This window comes from Salvelinus alpinus, chromosome 22, assembly GCF_045679555.1.
Source record: "Salvelinus alpinus chromosome 22, SLU_Salpinus.1, whole genome shotgun sequence".
Classification (NCBI taxonomy): domain Eukaryota; kingdom Metazoa; phylum Chordata; class Actinopteri; order Salmoniformes; family Salmonidae; genus Salvelinus; species Salvelinus alpinus.
The window spans coordinates 32,466,078-32,489,511 of NC_092107.1; the positions used below are offsets into that span (position 1 = coordinate 32,466,078).

At 43.4% G+C, this 23,434-nt stretch overlaps 1 protein-coding gene across 2 annotated transcripts; it reads left to right on the forward strand.

The window, feature by feature from the left end:
- The first annotated feature begins 1,585 nt into the window (after positions 1-1,585).
- On the forward strand, positions 1,586-18,371 carry LOC139549439 (galactose-3-O-sulfotransferase 2-like). Of its 2 annotated transcripts, XR_011669879.1 has the most exons (5): positions 1,586-1,828; positions 10,966-11,076; positions 11,825-12,629; positions 12,782-17,267; positions 17,304-18,371. XR_011669879.1 is itself a non-coding variant. In XM_071359935.1 (4 exons), exons 1-4 carry the CDS (start codon positions 1,755-1,757, stop codon positions 13,814-13,816), a joined length of 2,025 nt encoding a protein of 674 aa, XP_071216036.1. In that variant the 5' UTR covers positions 1,586-1,754; the 3' UTR covers positions 13,817-18,371. The 2 variants fall into 2 exon arrangements, 1 of the variants encoding a protein (XP_071216036.1); XM_071359935.1 differs by having other exon boundaries at positions 12,782-18,371.
- The last annotated feature ends 5,063 nt before the right edge of the window (positions 18,372-23,434 follow it).

Sequence of the window (23,434 nt, forward strand, 5' to 3'; positions counted from 1 at the left end):
GGACTCACTCTGTGTGCAATAATTGTCACGCCCTGACCGTAGATTGCTTTGTATGTTTCTATTTTTTGTTTGGTCAGGGTGTGATGTGGGTGGGCATTCTATGTTTGTATGTCTAGGTTTTGTATTTCTATGTTTTGGCCGGGTATGGTTCTTAATCAGGGACAGCTGTCTTTCGTTGTCTCTGATTGAGAACCATACTTAGGTAGCCTGTTTTCCCACTGTTAGTTGTGGGTGGTTATTTTCTGTTTAGTGTTGGTTGCACCTTGCAGAACTGTTTCGGCTATTATTTTTGTTATTTTGTATTCCGTGTTCAGTCAGTTAAGTGAATAAAGATGAACACGTACCCCGCTGCATTTTGGTCTGACGATTCCTCTTCTTCTTCCGATGAATGCCGTGACAATAATAGTGTTTAACATGAGTTTTGAATGACTACTTCATCTCTGTGCCCCACACATCCAATTATCTGTAAGGTCCTTCAGTCGAGCAGTGAATTTCAAACACATATTCAACCACAAAGTCCAGGGAGGTGCCTCGCAAGAAGGGCACCTATTGGTAGATGGAGGGGGGGGGGGGGAATTAAGCAGACATTGAATATCCCTTTGAGCATGGTGAAGTTATGAATTACTCTTTGGATGGTGTCACAAAAAAGATACCGCCGTCTTTCCTAACTCAGTTGCCGTAGAGGAAGGAAACTGCTCAGGGATTTCACCATGAGCTGAAGCGCAGCAAGACAATGATACAAAACACACAGTCAAGTCTACATGAAAATGACAAAAAAGCATCAAATTTGAAATTTTGGAATGGCCTAGTCAAAATCCAGACGTAATACCAATCAGCATTTTGTTTTTTCAGCAGTTTGTCTGGTGATATATGTTAGTCTTTATCCCTTGGTACAGTATGGTGTCCCATATTAAACAGCTCCCTGACATGTGTGATCAATATACAGTATGCCACTGTCTGTGACTGCGCAAAATTATCACACTCTTTTTTCTGTTACAACCTGTGAAAATAGCTATTTTTAAAGATTTTTAAAGTGTTGATAGCATTTTGGAACAGTGGAGTACATTTCTGAACCTTTTTGTATTTGGTGCCACTTCAAATACAGAGTCTCAGCTGGAAAAATCATTATGGATATTGCAGCTATTATGTTACCAGATTTCTTCCAAAAAGGATGTATTCAGTCAAGCAGTTCTTTGGTATAAGCCTGTTGCGGTAAAGTGTTACTGGGCTATAATAATAAAAACCATCACCTCATAAAGGTAATATGTTCCTAGATATTCCACACAAAAGACTAACCTACTAACACTTACAGTATAATCCGACATGAATGGCATTTTACCCCCCAAAAACACTACAAATCTCATTTAAGGCTGAGCAAGGTTGTGTGTAACCTCAAGGCTAGTAATTGCTTTATCCTTGTGAAGAACAGTGTGACAACTACCTGGCTGGTGACAGAGAGTCACTGCCTTTGTTCTCGATTTCATCCTCCTGCCTCCTCCCCTCGCAGTAACCTCCTCCCTCTCCCCTTTCTCCATCCCTTTCTGACTCCCTCTCTTTGGTTTGTCTGCGCGTCGAGCCAATGAGTCGGCAGCGGGAGGACTTCCGAGTTGAGAGCGGGGGGAACCCTACTCTAAAAGGGGACTAGGGAGTCTGTGGCTCGGGGACCGGGTTATTGGGATAGTGAATTGGGTTGGTCGGAGTTTCATGCAGGACCGGGGTTCCTGGGCACCCCCCTCCTGGTACAGACACTCGAAATGCCACCATCCGCAAGGAAATCGATCAAGGAGCGCGAGCTGTTCTCCCTGACCTCATCCTTACCATGCGCCTCGTAAGTGAATTCATACTGACTTCTTCAGGGCTTTTGTTTTGTTTTACGTTCCTTTAGCGATAGTTCATTGGAAAGCTATTGGTCGGTGATGCTATTGCCCACAATGAATGCCTGTCCATAATAGGCGAAACAGCGATCTACTGATACATTCCGGTATTCATAGGCACGCAGCAAACCAAATCTAACAGTGGTGTGCCATATGATGAGATGCTTGTTTAGATTTGATTTAGAGTCCTTGTTGCTACAGCCGATGCCAACGTGCTCATACTTTGGGAAAATAAGCGTCAGACGCAAATTCTTTCCTTCAATTAAATAGTTATATTGCTCCCATTCACACTGACCACAAACTGTAGACTGGAGAGAAAATAATGCAACGACACTGACACATTTACGCAAATCGGCAGTTAAGAAAGATTATTCTAATGGATTTTGTGAATCTTATATTTTTGGGTTGAGAATTATTTTATTTCCATTCTAATAGAAGTAAGCTGACAAGTTACAACGACAAATAATACAGAATAGATCCAAAAAGCTCATAAATTATTTAACTTTACCATTTAGATGCCGTAGGTGTAAATTGGCGTGTTAGGGCCTTACTGAAATAATAAATAGCTAACTCAGTAAAACGGAGGGGAATCCCTGTGTTCCTAAAACATAATTTTAAAGCCTAAACTGCACTGCGAGCACATTGAAAACACTCAACTTCAATACGAAACAATTTATGTTGAAAAGGTCATTAACGGGAGTGACAGGTAGCCTAGTGGTTAGAGCGTTGGGCCAGTAACCGAAAGGTTGCTAGATCGAATAACAAATTCCTATTTACAATGACAGGCTAGAAACAGTGGGTTAACTGCTTTGTTCAGGGGTAGAATACATATTTTTACCTTGTCAGCTCAGTCTGTCATTGTAAATAAGAATTTGTTATTAACTGACTTGCCTAGTTAAATAAAATAAAAAAACAGGTACAAATCTAAATGATAGGCAGTATCTGATGTGTAATAAAGTGACCCAAAGTTCAATTTCCAATAGTCAAACCCCTCATAGTGTTGAAGAATATGGATGAAAAACAATCCTGAAATTCAGCCTACAGATAAGAACAAGATGGAGAACTTGTAGGATATCAGTACAGCCAAATACAGCTACCGGACCTTACTGCACACAAGGACACAGAATCAACCACTATACATTCTCCTTTTACTGTTACAGATAATAGCTATATTAATATTCACACAAATAGCTACTGCTATGTAATCAAATACAAATATTTTACTCCTATGGAAAGACCTTGAAGTCCTTCTTTAGGGCTGTGTGTAACGATTGTCGTTGGTGGAAGGAGAAGAGGACCAAAGTGCAGCGTGGTACGTATTCATAATAATTTAATAACGAATGAATACTGAACAAAAACAACAAACCGACAAACGAACAGTTCTGTAAGGTGCAAACAAAAACACTAAACAGAAAATAACTACCCACAACCCATAGTGGGAAAACAGGCTACCTAAGTATGATTCTCAATCAGAGACAACGATCGACACCTGCCTCTGATTGAGAACCATACTAGGCCAAACACATAGAAATATAACGACTAGAACAAAACATAGAAAAACAACATAGAATGCCCACCCCAACTCACGCCCTGACCAACTAAAATAAAGACATAAAAAAGGAACTAAGGTCAGAACGTGACACTGTGTGTAACGATACGATAGTAATCAACATCCAAGGAGATTACCACGACTCCCTTTTAACTGGTCAAGTCTGGATCAGGCAGGTAGGAGTTGAGAAATGTTATTAGAGACGTAAATGTGACTTGGGAAAGCATGCAAGCCTGCAATCCTTCATATAGGACTGGGTTCTCAGATCTCCTCACTTCGTTTAGGACCATTTCATCACTTGCAGGGAGAGTGACCAAAAGTTCAACCCCAAGAAAGTTAGAGGGAGGGAGAGTGCCGGCAAATGGTCAGTGCATGTCATAATGTATCTAGGCTATGTGCTTGTGTGAATGTATGCTTCTGTACATGCATGATCATGTCTGAGTGTACGTGTAGTGCCTTAAGTAATATATGGGAGAATCTAATATACTGTAAATGCCTGTGGGAATGTACACTACTGATCAAAGTTTGGGTTCACTTAGAAATGTCCTTGTTTTTGAAAGAAAAGCATATTTTTGGCCCATTAAAATAACATAAAATTGATCAGAAATACAGTGTAGACATTGTTAATGTTGTAAATTACTATTGTAGCTGGAAATGGCAGATTGTTTTTATGGAATATCTACATAGGCGTACAGAGGCCCATTATCAGAAACCATCACGTCCGTGTTCCAATGGCACGTTGTGTTAGCTAATCCAAGTTTATAATTTTAAAAGGCTAATTGATCATTATAAAACCCTTTTGCAATTATGTTAGCACAACTAAAAACCTTTGTCCTGATTAAAGAAGCAATAAAACTGGCCTTCTTTACGTGCCCACACACGTGCATGTGTGTGTACTGTGTATGTGTGTCGGCTAGCATGCAGGAGTGTAGCTGTGCAACAGGTCAGGCCATTTCCTGATGTCTTCATAGCCTGGGAAAACTTGAGACTATTTGGTAGAAGCCCTTATATTCATTCCTCATGTCCATGGGCTTCCATGGCCTCCTGGTTTTTATCTAGCTCTCTGTAGGCTCCTGCTGCTCAGTTTAATACCTTGGCAATATGACTGTTATTACTACTCATATCACAATAGAAGTATTGTCATAGGGTGTGTGTGTGTGTGTATGTGTGTGTGTGTGTGTGTGTGTGTGTGTGTGTGTGTGTGTGTGTGTGTGTGTGTGTGTGTGTGTGTGTGTGTGTGTGTGTGTGTGTGTGTGTGTGTGTGTGTGTGTGTGTATGTGTGTGTGTGTGTGTGTGCGTGTGGAGGAATTGGATAGAGTGCTGATCACACTATAGTCTAGACCTTAGTTTGCATGCAGTGAGTTTGCATACGTCTGCTTATCATGAATGAGTTATCCTTCTCTAAGCTGTGTGTATATTGGTCTGTGCTGATGTGTAGTGATGTAGTTTGATTAGTATCGACTGTGCTGCCCTGTAGGGGTCCTCAGTGAGACGTGGACATCGGTGGTCTTCAGTGACTTACATGTATGTGACTTATGTAGAAATATCATCAAATTTAGTTATTGTATAACAACTTTTGAATAAACTATTCTCTCTCCCTCTCTGTGGAAGGGACTTTGGGGGTGCCACGGTCCTTCAGTTAGACTCAAAGTGTGTGTTTTTATTTAGTGCATTGGAACTGGATGTGACCACAGGGCTGTAGACTGTGCGTCTATGTGTGTGTGTGTTTGTATGGGAGTGTGGTTTGTGTGCAGAGAGAGAGAGAGAGAGAGTGTGTGTGTGTGTGTGTGTGTGTGTGTGTGTGTGTGTGTGTGTGTGTGTGTGTGTGTGTGTGTGTGTGTGTGTGTGTGTGTGTGTGTGTGTGTGTGTGTGTGTGTGTGTGTGTGTGTGTGTGTGTGTGTGTGTGTGTGTGTGTTAGGGGTTGTGAGTGGAGTCAGGCAGAGTATTTGTATCCAAGCCTAGCCCACAGCTAGCGATTGCTTTCCAGGACTCTGTGGCAAAACAATGTGTTCTGATCAGTGCCTTGGCCCAGAACACACATATACTCTCTAGAGTTTGGCAAACTTCAAGAGCCAGTAAACAAAGGGAATGTGTCACTACTAGTTGAACCTAATAAAAGGAGGAGAAGAGACAAAGAGAGAAAGACAGAGAGAGAGAGATGAGAGAGAGAGAGAGAGAGAGAGAGAGAGAGAGAGAGAGAGAGAGAGAGAGAGAGAGAGAGAGAGAGAGAGAGAGAGAGAGAGAGATGGAGAGAGCGAGAGAGAGATGGATGAGAGAGAGAGAGAGAGAGAGAGAGAGAGAGAGAGAGAGAGAGAGAGAGAGAGAGAGAGAGAGAGAGAGAGAGAGAGAGAGAGAGAGAGAGAGAGAGAGAGAGAGAGAGAGATGGAGAGAGCGAGAGAGAGAGATGGATGGAGGGAGCGAGAGAGAGAGAGAGAGAGAGAGAGAGAGAGAGAGAGAGAGAGAGAGAGAGAGAGAGAGAGAGAGAGAGAGAGAGAGAGAGAGAGAGAGAGAGAGAGAGAGAGAGAGAGAGAGATGGATGGATGGAGGGAGATGTGGAGAGAGTGGTTGTCATTACTGTTACTAGTGTCTGGTAAAATGGAAAATTCATTAGGACATATCCTAACCTGATATCTTATTTCAGCTGAAGGCAGAGACAGGAATGTCTTTGGGGTAAAAGGTCACCAGAATGTTTTCTCCGACTTAAGTACAGCAGCTTCCTCCCCTGTAATTACCATGACTTTGGACAGACCTCAATTGCACACTCTCTCTCTCCTGGGAGAATTCCAACAATCTACTGTAATATCCTTTCCTATGTCCTATACCATATGAAAGTCCCATCTACTTCCTGGTTCAAGTTCCGTACTATTTTTAAATGGGCTTCAAGCTTATATCATCAACTTCATGAAAATGGGGTCTTATAAGATAGATATAAAATTATATTTGTGGATTAATATACCTTTACCTATCCAGTGCCTTCAGAAAGTATTCATACCCCTGGACTTATTACACATTTTGTTGTGTTACAGCCTGAATTCAAAATATATTAAAAAAAAAGATTATCACCCATCTACACACAATAACCCATAACGACAAATTGAAAAAATCTTTTTAGATTTATTGGCAAATGTATTGGAAATTACATACAAAAATATATAATTTACTTAATTAAGTATTCACATCCCAAAGTCAATACTTTGTAGAAGAAGCTTTGGGAGCAATTACAGCTGTGAGTCTTTCTGGGTAAATCTCTAAGAGTTTTCCACATCTGGATTGTGCAACGTTTGCCAATTATTCTTTCAAAAGTTATTCAAGCTCTGTCAGATTGGTTGTTGATCATTGCTAGGCAACCATTTTCTGGTCTTGCCGTAGATTTTCAAGTAGGTTTAAGTCAAAACTGTAACTCGGTCACTCAGGAACATTCACTGTCTTCTTGGTAAGCAGCTCCAGTGTCGATTTGGCCTTCTGTTTTAGGTTATTGTCCTGATGAAAAGGTAATTCAGTTCCCAGTATCTGGTAGAAAGCAGACTGAACCAGGTTTTCCTCAAGGATTTTTCAGGACAAAAAAGTGAGTTGCTTTGCCACATTTCTTGCAAAATTACTTTAGTGCCTTGTTGCAAACTGGATGCATGTTTTGGAATATGTTTTATTCGGCACAGGCTTCCTTCTTTTCACTCTGTCAACTAGGTTAGTACTGTGGAGTAACTACAGTGTTGTTGATCCATCCTCAGTTTTCTCCTGTCACAGCCATTAAACTTTGTAACTGTTTTAAAGCCACCATTGGCCTCATAGTGAAATCCCTGAAGAGTTTCCTTCCTCTCCGGAAACTGAGTTAGGAAGGAGACCTGTATCTTTGTAGTGACTGGGTGTATTCATACAGCATCCAAAGTGTAATGAATAACTTCACCATGCTCAAAGGGATATTCAATGCCTGCTTTTTTATTTTTTCCCATCTACCAATAGGTGCTCTTCTTTGCGAGGCATTGGAAAACCACCCTGGTCTTTGTGGTTGAATCTCTGTTTGAATTTCACTGCTCGATTTAGAGACCTTACAGATAATTGTATGTATGTGGTACAGAGATGAGGTATTTGTTCAAAAATCATGTCCATGCCACTTATTATGTGACTTCTTAAGCACATTTTTACTCCTGAACTTATTTAGGCTTGCCATAGTGTTAGAGGAATTTCATAATTAATTTATGTGCTCATTAATTAAAATCACTCTGTCTGTTTCTAAGAATTTGTAAGATCCTTATTAACATAAAATAGACAGGGAACAGTCTTATTAAAAATAGATAATAGTATTTATTCTCGGAGCACGCTCCCATTTAACCACAGTTTATATACAAAATATGACGTCATTGATTACAGAATAAAGCTCCTCCTCTTGACCAAGATAAAACACGTTCGAAAGTTCATTCCAACTCACCAGCGCACACACATGACACACAATATCATTTATTCTCCTGAAGGCTCACTACATTTATTACCACTTTAGCAGACAACTCAAGATAAAGATAATGGAAGACCTAAGAAGTTACTCACTGCCTTATCTAAACATCTCAGGGCTAAGTTGGGTCGGTTCAACCATAGTTTAACGATCCTTTTTGTTTACTTTATAACCCACAGCACATACCTCTCTAACTAAGTTGGAAGGGTGTTTATTATGTTTTAATTACTCCTTGTTCATGCTACATAATCCCTTCCTTATGAATTAACATTATTAATCAGATATAATAATACAGGGTAGAGTTTAAATTAGTTATAGTTTTATCTAAATGTAGAAATTGTTTAGTCATTATTCATAAAATTCCTAACACATAGTAAAATTGTTGAATACTTATTGACTCAAGACATTTTAGCTTTATATTTGTAATTCATTTGTAAAAATGTCAAAAAACCTAATTCCACTTTGACATTGTAGGGGCTCCCGAGTGGCGCAGCGGTCTAAGGCACTGCAGTGCTAGAGGCGTCACTACATACCCTGGTTCGATCCTGGGCTGTATCACAACCGGCCGTGATTGGGAGTACCATAGGGCGGAGCACAATTGGCCCAGCATCGTCCGGGGTAGGCCGTCATTGTAAATAAGAATTTGTTCTTAACTGACTTGCCTGGTTAAATAAATAAAATACTAATTATGGGGTGTTGTGTGTAGGCCAGTGACAAAAAATCTAAATATAATCCATTTCAAAATCAGTTTGTAACACAACAAAATGTGTAAAAGTTAAAACAACCAGCACTTTCATAGTGTTTCACTCCATTATTCATTAATGTTAACGTCATCCCTATTCTGTTTGTGTCGTAGGGGAATTATCCATGCATAGCGGAATGTACACTCACAAAACAGATCAAACGCCAACCAGATTCCCAGACAAACGCAAACCATGTTTGTAGCACAACCACTGGATTAGCATGGACATATTTAGTCAGTGACACAATGTGCAACAGAGCTCAATGTAAAACCACTACAACCAGGGAGGATGGTATGTAGCAGTATACTAAGGGCAAATGTTATACGATATGCCTAGCAACTACTTTCCCTGGTATTTTCATGTTTGTCTCGCTTGCCTTTCCTCCATTTGTGACACGGGGCAATCAGAGTTTGCCCAATAACTGCTTCCAGGGGGGGAACTGAACTAGAGGATAATGGGTCATATGTTGTCTTGTCTAGTAATGGTGGTGGCATGCCTGTTTGAGTCAATCAGCTAGCTTCACAGTGACATCATCATCCCATGTCTTGATGATGCCCCATCAGTGATGGCTGGCTGCCTCTGGTGCTGTGTGCGTCATGCTTTAACCCCGCGGTGGCCAGACTAATGTACTACACTGACAAACAGCTGGGGGCGACTGAGGGACAGTGTAGCGGCAGCATGCACTTATGGACTGTGCTCAGGGACACACACACATGCACATACTCATGCTCACATGCACAAGCAGACACACACACACACACACACACACACACACACACACACACACACACACACACACACACACACACACACACACACACACACACACACACACACACACACACACACACACACACACACACACACACACACACACACACACACACACACACACACACACACACACACACAGAGAGAGACACATCACACACATACAGCTGTACCACACATACAACATGCGTGCACGCGCGCACACACACACACTCAGTAGCAGGTGGATGTGTGAGAGAGAAGATAGGAGGAGCCGGAGATATAGGAGAAGAGGAAAGGAGGGAGAGAGGGAGGGAGAGAGAGAGGGAGGGAGAGAGAGGGAGGGGGAGATAGAGGGAGGGAGAGAGAGGGAGGGGGAGAGAGAGGGAGGGAGAGAGAGGGAGGGGGAGATAGTGAGGGAGGTAGAACTGCTGCTATCTGTCTGGCAATCATTCAGGCGCGAAGGCAGATGTGTTTTTAAGACAAGGTGAGTCTGTTGTTCCAGATGTCTCTGATGTAGTTGTAACACACGCAGAAACACACACACACACACACACACACACACACACACACACACACACACACACACACACACACACACACACACACACACACACACACACACACACACACACACACACACACACACACACACACACACACACACACACACACACACACACACACACACACACACACACACACACACACACACACACACACACACACACAGTATGGCGTACAGGTCCAGAGGGTGTATTTAGGACTGTTGTTTTTCTTCTTCTAATCTAGCCAACGCTAGTTCAATGGGCCGAATCAAACAGGGCAGCTCATTTCTCTGATTAGAACATGAAGCCCACAAACAGATGGGAAAGGACAATGAACGCACCACTACGCCACAGGCGTTCCAATTCAACAGGCTTAGTGACGTTTCCTCTATGGAGTACACACACACACACACACACACACACACACACACACACACACACACACACACACACACACACACACACACACACACACACACACACACACACACACACACACACACACACACACACACACACACTGAAATTGCTTGTACTGTATGTTTTAATAAACAGATCAGATTCACTCTGGAAATCATGCAAATACACACACAGAGGATGTTTAGTACATTGAGTAGCCTTCTGATATGTGAAAACATTGCAAGAGCTTGTGTGAATCACTGTTCCACTCTGCTGTTGGATTGTCTTGTAAATCATTGAGATTCTCGCTTCCCTCTCACACACAACATGTGCACAAACACATGCACTGCAGTCACCCTATTCATGGCCTCTAAGCCTCAAGAAAAAACATCCAACAGTACAGACATAATTTCTGTAGTCTCGCATGGATCAGTACTCATTTTAATACAAACGTTTCATGGTTATGGTTTTAAAATTTGATTTTAAAATGAAGTTACAGCTTTAGAATGAGATTAAAATTGAGTTAAAGACACATAATATCCCTGAGATTCTCTAAATGAGTTTATAGCCATAGAATCAGTCCTGTGTTCTGTAGTATTTCTGTGTCTGATGCTGCAGACTCTAATGTGGTTCCTGTGGTTGACCCCCCCTGCAGGTGGCTGAAGGTACTGCTGTGCAGCCCCCTACGCTATCTATGGATGGTCCTCATGGCCCTCACTGTGCTCTGTGTGGCCATCCAGATCCTAGGAGTCGTCTGGCAGTCCAGGTGAGTCTGGTGCTACTGTACGTACAGATGTAGGATCTCTATTTGATCACCCTGTTGCAGGAAATGTAAAACTTGTAGTATATTTTAGGTTTAAAAAGGCTTCTGAAGTTTGTTATTTCCATTTCTAAATTTTTTACTTGATTTTCCCTTCAGAAAAATGTATCAACCCCTACAAAAATCCATTCATTATAATCCACATGTCCAGTTGCTACAGGATAGTTTTCCTGCTGTAGAAAACTAGCTCAAATTAAGATCCTACATCTGTAGCCATCAGGTCAGATATTCATACTACCTGGATTAATATTACTGGCAGTGAAACCAGAGAGGAAGAGGTAAAGCGAGAGGATTTGCATTTTTTTTGTATGGAGGACTTTGAGAGAATGTTTTGAGGCTTATTTGATTGAATAGAAGTTTCGCAATGTATATTCTGTTACAAATGTGCTGATATAAGTGGATGCACATGGCATTCCGGCAACTTTGAGAAAAACGACTGTGGTTCACATGCGTATCTGCCCTCTCATTGACGACAATGGTCCTACCTGATCGCGTCTGGCTTCAATCATTGAGGACGTGTACTGTATTTCCATTGTTAGACTGGTCACTCGGCTATCTTGTTAATATAATAGATTATCTTTGGTGAAACTAATAAGCTTTTACATTCCACTTCTCTGTTCAGGATAATTGTTTTGTTTTGAAACAGGCTGACAGTGATTGGCTAACTGTAGTCTAACACTCTGTTTGGTTTCAGGAACGATAAGATAATGAGCGAGAAGCTCCTGAATGTGCGGTTTACCATCGAGATCCAGGGAACGCTCCCAACGGAGCAGAGGGACTGGGAAAACTTGCGCTCTTCGCAAGCCCCTGTCGTAGAAGAGGAAGTGAGGTCACAGGAGGAAGGAGCGCCTAAACAACCGGCCAAAGAAAATCAGAAGGTAGCAGAACATCAAGATGGCAGAGATGAGCCAGGAGTGGAGAGGAGACTCCAGGTGCATCACCAACATTTAAAGCTCTCAAACACTTTCAATAAGGTCAAAGACTCCAGGAAAGAGGCAAGGGGTAAAGTTTTAGCAGTAAAGGCAGCCCTGCCCAAAGTCACACTGGGTGATGATGGGTTGCATTTGGGGGTTCCCGGGTCTGTGGTTCTCCAGCTGGGCCACCCAGCTATCAGAGTGGTATCTACCCTGTCTCACAAACCTCTCCAGCTCCCCTTAACCAATCAGCTGAAGAGTAGAAACAGCCTTGCCCCTCTAGGCACCAACTCTGTAGTTGCCGGGGTGATAAGCGAGGTGAAACCGGGTATTGCCACCTCCACCTGTCGGCCGAAGAACCACATCGTCTTTCTAAAGACGCACAAAACGGCCAGCAGCACCATCCTGAACATCTTGTATCGCTATGGCGACAGCCGCAATCTGACCTTCGCCCTTCCGCTGAACATGCACAGCCAGCTGTTCTATCCCTTCTTCTTCGCCTCACACTTTGTGGAGGGAGTTAGGAGCCGCAGTGTCAAAAAGTTCCACATCATGTGCAACCACATGAGGTTCAGACCACCAGAGGTGAGTTCTATCATCATAGCACAGGAGGTTGGTGGCAACTTAATTGGAGAGCAGGCTTGTGATAATGGCTGGAGCCAATAATTGTTAAATGGTGACTAAGGCATCACTAACACATTTTGTTCTTGTTTTGGTCTTTTCCTGTTGTGTCTTAGGTGAGGAAGGTGATGCCCCAGGACACGTTCTACTTCTCCATCCTGAAGAACCCTGTCGCCATGATGGAGTCCATCTTCATCTACTACAAGAGCATCCCCGCCTTCCACAAGGCCCGCAGCCTGGACGACTTCCTCGACAACGGTTGGCGTAGTTACAACACGTCCCTGCCCAACAACCACTACGCCCGTAACATCCTGACCTTTGACTTTGGCTTCGACAACAACGTCGCCACAGAGACGCCCGGAGACCTAGAGACGCGGGCCACCACAGCCATTGGCGCCATCGAGGAGGACTTCCACCTTATCCTCATCTCAGAGTATTTTGACGAATCCATGATCCTGCTCAAGCGCGCCCTCTGCTGGTCTCTGGACGACATTGTGTCCTTCAAGTTGAACAGCCGGAGCGAGCGCGCACGGAACATGCTCTCCCCGCACACCGCTGACAAGATCAGAGCCTGGAACGCCCTTGACTGGCGGCTCTACCTGCACTTTAACGCCACCTTCTGGCGACGCGTGGACACTACGGTGGGGCGTGTGGAGATGAGGCGGGAGGTGACTCGGCTGCAGGAGCAACGTGCCAAACTAGCCAAAATCTGCTTGAAGGATGGTGGTGCAGTGGACCCGTCGCAGGTACAGGATGCAGGGCTGAAGCCCTTCCAGTATGGAGCGGCCATCATCCAGGGCTACAACTTGAACCCTGGGCTAGACGGGCCTACCAAAACACGCTGTCAGAACCTGATCACTCCAGAGCTGCAGTACACAGACACACTTTACACCAAGCAGTTCCCTGAGCTTGCCACTAAGCAGAGACAGGCCGCCAAACTGGTCGCCTCACAACGTCAGCCTGGTCCAGCCAAGGTCAGCCCAAACAAAGCAGCCATGGCTGGGCCGGTGAGGGTGAGGGTGAGGGAGGCCCGACACAGTAGGACAGCCAGGAGTGGACCCAGAAACCCTAATGCCCAGAACCAAAATGACCCCCGCCCAACTGTTCTGTCTAAAATCACTGCAGATAGAAGTGACAGAAACATGCCTTGAGGTGTGGCTCTTTCAACATAGACTATGGGACTAATGGGACAATCCACAGTATCTCATTGGTGCTGAGCACAGGGGTCTTTTTAAGCTGAACAGCCAATGGCTCTGTTTTGTCTGTACAGTGAGGACGTTTCGCTGCACATTATGCTTACTCTGGCTGGCTGCAGTGCACAGGGCCAGTTCGCTGACTTTGGTGGCACTAGGATAAGCTCTAGTGTTTCTACCCAACGATACTCGACCTGTGTGGGTGGAGGGGATGGAGTTGGGGGAGGAAGAGGAAGAGTAGGAAGGAGAGGGAGAGTGCAACTGGGGTGACTGTCCAGCCTTGACTGGTTGATTGGAAGTAGCATCTCATAAACCCTCTCATCTAATCTCTCCCCTTGATCTTGTCACACACTGAGGTTTACAATTTGAACCCTTGGGGTGTACTATAGTTTGAAAAGGAACAATACTTGGTCCTATTGATTAAACTGATTGGGGTTGGGTAAGGCCTGTAGTACAGTAGGCCTATGTACAGTACCAGTCAAAAGTTTGGAGACACCTCCTTATTCCAGAGTTTTTCTTTATTTTTACTATTTTCTACAATGTAGAGTAATAGTGAAGACATCAAAACTATGAAATAACACATAAGGAATCATGTAGTAATCAAAAAAGTGTTAAACAATTTGAGATTCTTCAAAGTAGCCACCCTTTGCCTTGATGACAGCTTTGCACACTCTTGGCATTCTCTCAACCATCTTCATGAGGTAATCACCTGGAATGCATTTCAATTAACAGGTGTGCCTTGTTAAAAGTTAATTTGTGGAATTTCTTTCCTTCTTAATTAATGCTTTTGAGCCAATCAGTTGTGTTGTGGCAAGGTAGGGGTGGTATACAGAAGATATCCCTATTTGGTAAAAGACCAAGTCCATATTATGGCAAGATCAGCTCAAATAAGCAAAGATAAACTATAGTCCATCATTACTTTTAGACATGACGGTCAGTCAATACGGAAAATTTGAAGAAATTTGAAAGTCACTTCAAGTGCAGTTGCAAAAACCATCAAGCACTATGATGAAACTGGCTCTCATGAGGACCGCCACAGGAAAGGAAGACTCAGAGTTATCTCTGCTGCAAAGGATAAGGTCATTAGAGTTAACTGCACCTCAAATTGCAGCCCAAATAAATGCTTCACAGAGTTCAAGTAACAGACATATCTCAACATCAACTGTTCAGAGGAGACTGCATGAATCAGGCATTCATGGTCTAATTACTGCAAAGAAAACTAAAGGACACCAATAATAAGAAGAGACTTGCATGGGCCATGAAACACGAGCAATGGACATTAGACTGGTGGAAATCTGTCTTCTGGTCTGATGAGTCCAAATTAAACATTTTGGTTCCAACCACCGTGTCTTTGTGAGACGCAGAGTAGGTGAACGGATGATCTCTGCATGTGTGGGTCCCACCGTGAAGCATGGAGGAGGACGTGCAATGGTGTGTGGGTGCTTTGCTTGTCAAACTGTCAGTGATTTATTTTGAATTCAAGGCACACTTAACCAGCATGGCTAGCACAGAATTCTGCAGCGATACGCCATCTCATCTGGTTTGCGCTTTGTTTTTCAATAGGACAATGACCCAAAACATACCTCCAGGCTCTGTAAGGGCTATTTGACCAAGGAGAGTGATGGAGTGCTGAATCAGATGACCTGGCTTCCACAATCACCTGACCTCAAAAAAATTTAGATGGTTTGGGATGCGTTGGACCGCAGAGTGAAGTAAAAGCAGCCATCAGGTGCTCAGCATATGTGGGAACTCCTTCAAGACTGTTGGAAAAGCATTCCTCATGAAGCTGGTTTAGAGAATGCCAAAAGTGTGCAAAGAAGTCATCAAAGCAAAGGGTGGTGACTTTGAAGATCTAAAATATATTTTTGTTTAACACTTTTTAGGTTACTACGTGATTCCATATGTGTTATTTCATAGTTTTGATAGTCTTCACTATTATTATACAATGTAGAAAATAGTACAAATAAAGAGAAACCCTTGAATGAGTAAGTTTGTCCAAAATTTTGACTGGTACTGTATCTGTCTGTCTGCTAACACCAAAAGACAAACAGTACCTCCACTTTACTACATCTGGTCTCTCATTTAGACAGGAAACATCTCAGGTCTCATTTCTCTGAGTTTATATAAACTTTACTCAGAGAGAAGGTGGCTCAATTTGGAGGTGAATAAAATACATGATGGTATGTTAAACATGTAGACATCATAGGACGCTGGTGTGGGGAGCTATAGGAGGACAGGCTCATTGTAATTTAGATTTTATTTATGTCACACCCTGATCTGTTTCACCTGTCCTTGTGATTGTCTCCACCCCCCTCCAGGTGTCGCCCATTATCCCCTGTGTATTTATACCTGTGTTCTCTTATTGTCTGTTGCCAGTTTGTCTTGTTTGTGAAGTCAACCAGTGTTTTTGTTCTCAGCTCCTGCTTTTCCCAGTTTCTCTTGTTCTCACCCTCCTGGTTTTGACCCTTGTCTTTCCTGACTCTGAGCCCACCTGCCTGACCACTCTACCTGAGCCTGCCTGCTGACCTGTACCTTTGCCCCACCTCTGGATTGTTTGACCTCTGCCTACCCTGACCCTGAGCTTGCCTGCCGTCCGGTACCGTTGCCCCACCTCTGGTTTACTGACCCCTGCCTGCCTTGACATGTCTATTGCCTGCCCCTGTTGGGTCTTACCTTGATTCCTGATAATTTTTTAGGATCCCCATTAGCCAACGTCAATGGCAACAGATACATTACAGACAAAAGATTTTACAATTTACATGTATTTAAAAACATTGACATGTAGTGTGTGTGTGTGCATCTATCAGTTACACATACTGTATCAGTACATACACACAACAAGTAGGTCACATGGGGGAGAGGCGTTGTGCCGTGAGGTGTTGCTTTATTTGTTTTTTGAAACCAGGTTTTCTGTTCACTTGCTCTATACGAGATGGAAGGGAGTTCCATACACTCATGGCTCTGTATAATACTGTATGTTTACTTAATTTGTTCTGGACCTGGGGACTGTGAAAAGACCCCTGGTGGCATGTCTGGTGTAGAAAATGTGTGTGTCAGTGCTAAATGCCTGGAATGGAATCAATGGAATGGTACCAAACACATGGAAACAACGTGTTTGACTCTGTTGCATTGATTCAATTCCAGTCATTAGAAGGAGCCCGTTCTCCTATAGCTCCTCCCATCAGCCTCTTCTCGTAGACATTTAAGGGAAAGATGTAATAACAGAAATACTATTACAAAATGTTTGACTTAGGAGCTCAACTGTTTCCATACCTACCTAAAGATAGCCAGAGCTTGTAACATTCTGTAATAATAGATTTGTACATTAATTCTCATGCAGATAGCAGAAAGTTCCTAGAATTTCCTCATCCTTTAAGGTTAGAAACTGAGAGAGATTCAGTTACTAAAGGTAATTCAGTAACTGAAAGACATTCAGTTACTAAAGGTAATTCAGTAACTGGGAGAGATTCAGTTACTAAAGGTAATTCAGTAACTGAAAGACATTCAGTTACTAAAGGTAATTCAGTAACTGGGAGAGATTGAGTTACTAAAGGTAATTCAGTAACTGAAAGACATTCAGTTACTAAAGGTAATTCAGTAACTGAAAGACATTCAGTTACTAAAGGTAATTCAGTAACTGAAAGACATTCAGTAGGCCACTGTGGAAAAAGATTCAGTTACTAAAGGTAATTCAGTAACTGAAAGACATTCAGTTACTAAAGGTAATTCAGTAACTGGGAGAGATTCAGTTACTAAAGGTAATTCAGTAACTGAAAGACATTCAGTTACTAAAGGTAATTCAGTAACTGAAAGACATTCAGTAGGCCACTGTGGAAAAAGATTCAGTTACTAAAGGTAATTCAGTAACTGAAAGACATTCAGTTACTAAAGGTAATTCAGTAACTGGGAGAGATTCAGTTACTAAAGGTAATTCAGTAACTGAAAGACATTCAGTTACTAAAGGTAATTCAGTAACTGAAAGACATTCAGTAGGCCACTGTGGAAAAAGATTCAGTTACTAAAGGTAATTCAGTAACTGAAAGACATTCAGTTACTAAAGGTAATTCAGTAACTGGGAGAGATTCAGTTACTAAAGGTAATTCAGTAACTGAAAGACATTCAGTAGGCCACTGTGGAAAAAGATTCAGTTACCAAGACGGAGCAATGGACCTCTCGATTCTCAGAAATGGGAATCAAATTAAAATGTTACATTTCTTAGAAGACCAAATGATTAGTCTCTTTAAATTCAAGTGTGCTTTTAAATCATACTGCACTTTAGTGTGAATATATATAAATGAGGTGTAAAGAAATGATCGTAAAATGGAAATGTAGATTTTGTATGTAGAGATGATTTTGTGATGTGAGTCCTTATCACAATACTTGCCTTTTAAAGTGGTCTGGTATGTACGTTTATTTTTCTCATTGTTGTGAGCGGTGATGTTGCCACTTGGTAAGCACAGATTTCAAATTGAAATGGTCAAATAAAAGGGTCATGAATTATAAATTGTTCTTACTTTTGTGTCTGTTCCCACTTTTGTATGATAAAACAATTTAACCTGATCAGCAGAACAGAATATAGATTGATCTTGGGTATGAGTTGCTGTACAATCGGGCTGTAGTTTGCAGATCAGACAACAGGTGGGAGCCTTGTCCTAATAAATTTACTCTCAGCTTTGCTCAATGACAAACAGCGCATTTGGAAAGTATTCAGACCCCTTCCCTTTCTCCACATTTTGTTACGTTAAAGCCTTATTCTAAAATGGATTAAAAAAAAAATCCACATCAATCTACAATACCAGTGGCCTGCTGGAGGTCATTTTGCAGGGCTCTGGCAGTGCTCCTCCTTGCACAAAGGCGGAGGTAGCGGTCCTGCTGCTGGGTTGTTGCCCTCCTACGGCCTCCTCCGCGTCTCCTGATGTACTGGCCTGTCTCCTGGTAGCGCCTCCATGCTCTGGACACTACGCTGACAGACACAGCAAACCTTCTTGCCACAGCTCGCATTGATGTGCCATCCTGGATGAGCTGCACTACCTGAGCCACTTGTGTGGGTTGTAGACTCCGTCTCATGCTACCACTAGAGTGAAAGCACCGCCAGCATTCAAAAGTGACCAAAACATCAGCCAGGAAGCATAGGAACTGAGAAGTGGTCTGTGGTCACCACCTGCAGAACCAGTCCTTTATTGGGGGTGTCTTGCTAATTGCCTATAATTTCCACCTTTTGTCTATTCCATTTGCACAACAGCATGTGAAATTTATTGTCAATCAGTGTTGCTTCCTAAGTGGACAGTTTGATTTCACAGAAGTGTGATTGACTTGGAGTTACATTGTGTTGTTTAAGTGTTCCCTTTATTTTTTTGAGCAGTGTATATACATCTCTCTCTCTCTCAGCCCTCTTTCTCATCAGTTCTTCAGACAATAGTTATATTTCTAAAGTACATCCACAGCTCCACCTAGTGTTCATTATTAGTATGTGCCGAGACCCAATCTGCAAAGGTTCCGAATAGAAGACCATTTGTTTGTGTCAATGTGTCAATCTGTGACTTGTTTACACTAGAACATGAATGATGGGTGAACATGTGTTTGTATCTGTGTGTGGTTGTTAGTAGGGTTCTGTGTGCTGTATGTGTGCTTATGCAAATTACTTGAGTAGATTTCTAACAGATGTATTATTGTGTGTGTCAGTGTAAGCATGCATGGCAGCAGGCAGGCCTAATCACCAAACCTTGTGGTACAGGAATGGCTTGACAGGACATGTTTAATATTTACTCATCAATCAAATCTGCTATAAAGGGTAGCGGCTTAAGCAAACAGAAACACACAAAGCCAACGTCTGGCCTCACATCTATCACACACCCACAGCAGGGTTTGACAAATAGCCTGTTTGGCATTTAGAGGGAATACATATGTATGTGCGGTCACACCTGAGTGTGCCTGTGAGAAACTGTTGCCAGGCGCGCCGCTAACAAGCCTTGCTATCTCGAGGCAGTCATAAAGTAGCCTCCTGGAATACTGTTCATGACTATGTTAACTATTTAACCAGCAACGAATGACACTCATTTGGTCGACACTACTGCATGAAACCTTTGATACGGACTGACAAAATGGACCACATTTACTAAGGCAAGATTGTCAGCAAAATGTGGCCTAATACGTGTTTTAATATTTACATGTTTCATAATTTGTATTGATTATTGGTTCATACCGTCTTCTGAGGTAGACTCGACTTGGGATGTGTGAGGGTTATAAAGAACACGGGGGTGCCCCGGCATCTTGTGAATTTCGGAAGGGGAGCGGTTCAATTGGGCCATAGTCGGCCCTAGATCTGGGGAAACTTTCCCCGGAGCTATCCTAGCCTTCACCTAGTGCACCACCACTACCTACATCCCCAAGGAAAAGCTTGGTGGCCATTAAGGTGGCCATTTACAGCAATGATGTTACGTGTAGTAGTGCGTTCAAACCAATTAACTGTTTGTTTTTTCTGGTCGACGTATTCGGTGTCACTTAGGATCTGTCAGTGCTTAGTCTTAATGAGGCGTTGAGTTTTAATTTCAAGCAGACAAATGGCATCATTGTTTAATCTGGTTCTTTTGATCATGTTCTTTTTCCTTTTCTAATATTCTGCTCCTAGAAAAGTATAGAACCTAGCGAACAGACAGAGGAAAATCACCATCTACCTGCATGTGTGTGGTTTTACTGCTGGACCAGGATCAGATTTTAAGCTGTTCCAATATCAGGCTTGGCTGCCTCCTCCCATTTGTCCAGCTCTACTCTGCCCTACTCTGTTCTGTTCTCTTAACAGCCTGCTAGCCCTGCTCTGCTCTACTCCGTTCTCTTAATAGCCTGCTAGCCCTGCTCTGCTCCACTCTGTTCTCTTAACAGCCTGCTAGCCCTGCTCTGCTCCACTCTGTTCTCTTAATAGCCTGCTAGCCCTGCTCTGCTCCACTCTGTTCTCTTAACAGCCTGCTAGCCCTGCTCTGCTCCACTCTGTTCTCTTAATAGCCTGCTAGCCCTGCTCTGCTCCACTCTGTTCTCTTAACAGCCTGCTAGCCCTGCTCTGCTCCACTCTGTTCTCTTAATAGCCTGCTAGCCCTGCTCTGCTCCACTCTGTTCTCTTAACGGCCTGCTAGCCCTGCTCTGCTCCACTCTGTTCTCTTAATAGCCTGCTAGCCCTGCTCTGCTCCACTCTGTTCTCTTAATGGCCTGCTAGCCCTGCTCTGCTCCACTCTGTTCTCTTAATAGCCTGCTAGCCCTGCTCTGCTCCACTCTGTTCTCTTAATAGCCTGCTAGCCCTGCTCTGCTCCACTCTGTTCTCTTAACAGCCTGCTAGCCCTGCTCTGCTCCACTCTGTTCTCTTAACAGCCTGCTAGCCCTGCTCTGCTCCACTCTGTTCTCTTAACAGCCTGCTAGCCCTGCTCTGCTCCACTATGTTCTCTTAACAGCCTGCTAGCCCTGCTCTGCTCCACTCTGTTCTCTTAATAGCCTGCTAGCCCTGCTCTGCTCCACTCTGTTCTCTTAATAGCCTGCTAGCCCTGCTCTGCTCCACTCTGTTCTCTTAACAGCTTGCTAGCCCTGCTCTGCTCCACTCTGTTCTCTTAATAGCCTGCTAGCCCTGCTCTGCTCCATTCTGTTCTCTTAATAGCCTGCTAGCCCTGCTCTGCTCCACCCTGTTCTCTTAATAGCCTGCTAGCCCTGCTCTGCTCCACTCTGTTCTCTTAATAGCCTGCTAGCCCTGCTCTGCTCCACTTTGTTCTCTTAATAGCCTGCTAGTCCTGCTCTGCTCCACTCTGTTCTCTTAATAGCCTGCTAGCCCTGCTCTGCTCCACTCTGTTCTCTTAATAGCCTGCTAGCCCTGTGCTATTCCCTCAGTCTCACAACAATCAGACAGCCTCACTCCAAATATCACTCATATCAATGTGAACCAATGTCTCCCTGATACTTTCTGCTCTAACGAGTGTGTGTGTGTCCATCCACAGAGACTTCAGACGTTTCGCAGTGCAGTTCTCGCTGTGCAGTTAGTCTGTAACATGATCAAAATTTACACACAGTATCACTCCAGTACCACCCGGCATACACACACTCTCTGTTTCTCAAACACTCTTTTTCACCACCTTGGTACTGCAGTGCATCAGACCCATTCACTGTGTGACGTGCCTCTAGTTTCTGGTGAATGCAGTATAGTTTATCTAGCTGCCGGTTGGTACACACAGCCATGGTGTCTGTAGGGTTGGACTGCTAAGGATTGATATCAGACAGCTCTCTCTCTAATCTGTGTTTGCTGACCAGGATTACCAGATTAACAAATTCACGCCTCACTGCCCACGTTCAGGCCGTTCTGTCCCTGGCTGTGCCTCGTTGCACCTCACTGCGCCCCCTGCATCCATCCATACCTCTCTCCATTCATCCTTCCCTCTCTCCATCAGTTTGTGCCCAGCCTAGTTGGAGCTGGCAGCTATCTCCAGTGTCGGACCTGAGATATGATACACTGAGCTGGCTTCTGTACTGAATGACCATGTTAGTATGTGAGCAGATGGATGTGTGAGAGAGAAGATCGGAGGAGTGGGAGTGATAGTCAGGGAGGGAGGGAGGTAGAGAGGTAGAACTACTGCTGTCTGTCTGAAAATCATTGAAGCGGGAAGGCAGATGTGTTTTTTAAACGAGGTGAGTCTTGTTCCAGATGTCTCTGATGTAGCTGTAACATACGCAGACACACACACACAAACACATATACATACACACGCACGCACGCACGCACCACACACACACACACACACACCATGCACGCACCACACACACACCACGCACACACACATACACGCACCACACACGCACACACACCACACACACACCACACCACACACACACACATAAATAGCGAAAAGTCCCAACTTGTCAAAATGTTCCTTGTTTTACTATCCTTGTGAGGACTTCTGGTCCCCACAAGGATAGTAAAACCAAACCACACACACACACACTCTCATGCAATGTTTGTACATGTGTGCATTTACTGTTGCAAATGTGTATTACCACCCAGAGACTATGCTACACCCCAGACAGAGAAGCTGTCCTTTGTTGAGCTCACTACCCGGGCTGTTGCCACAACCTGCTGTTTGATGTGTCCTGGTACAGAGCCAGCAATGAGGTAGGAGTATTGGAGCACATCAACCCAACACAGCTTCACCTTCTCTGGGCAGCTCAACCACCGTAACCCCCCCTCTGGACTGGTGGAAGATCTAGAGGGAAGAGCTAGTTGCTGTTTTGCACCAATGCTCCGGATCCTTCTAAGTTCTCTGGGTTCAAATAAAATAAAATAAAATGTTATTTGTCACATACACATGGTTAGCAGATGTTAATGCTAGTGTAGCGAAATGCTTGTGCTTCTAGTTCCGACCATGCAGTAATATCTAACAAGTAATCTAATCTAACAATTTCACAATAACTACCTTATACACACAAGTGTAAAGGAATGAATAAGAATATGTACATAAAAATATTGAATGAGTGATGGCCGAACGGCATAGGCAAGATGCAGTAGATGGTATAGAGTACAGTATATACATATGAGATGAGTGGCAGTGG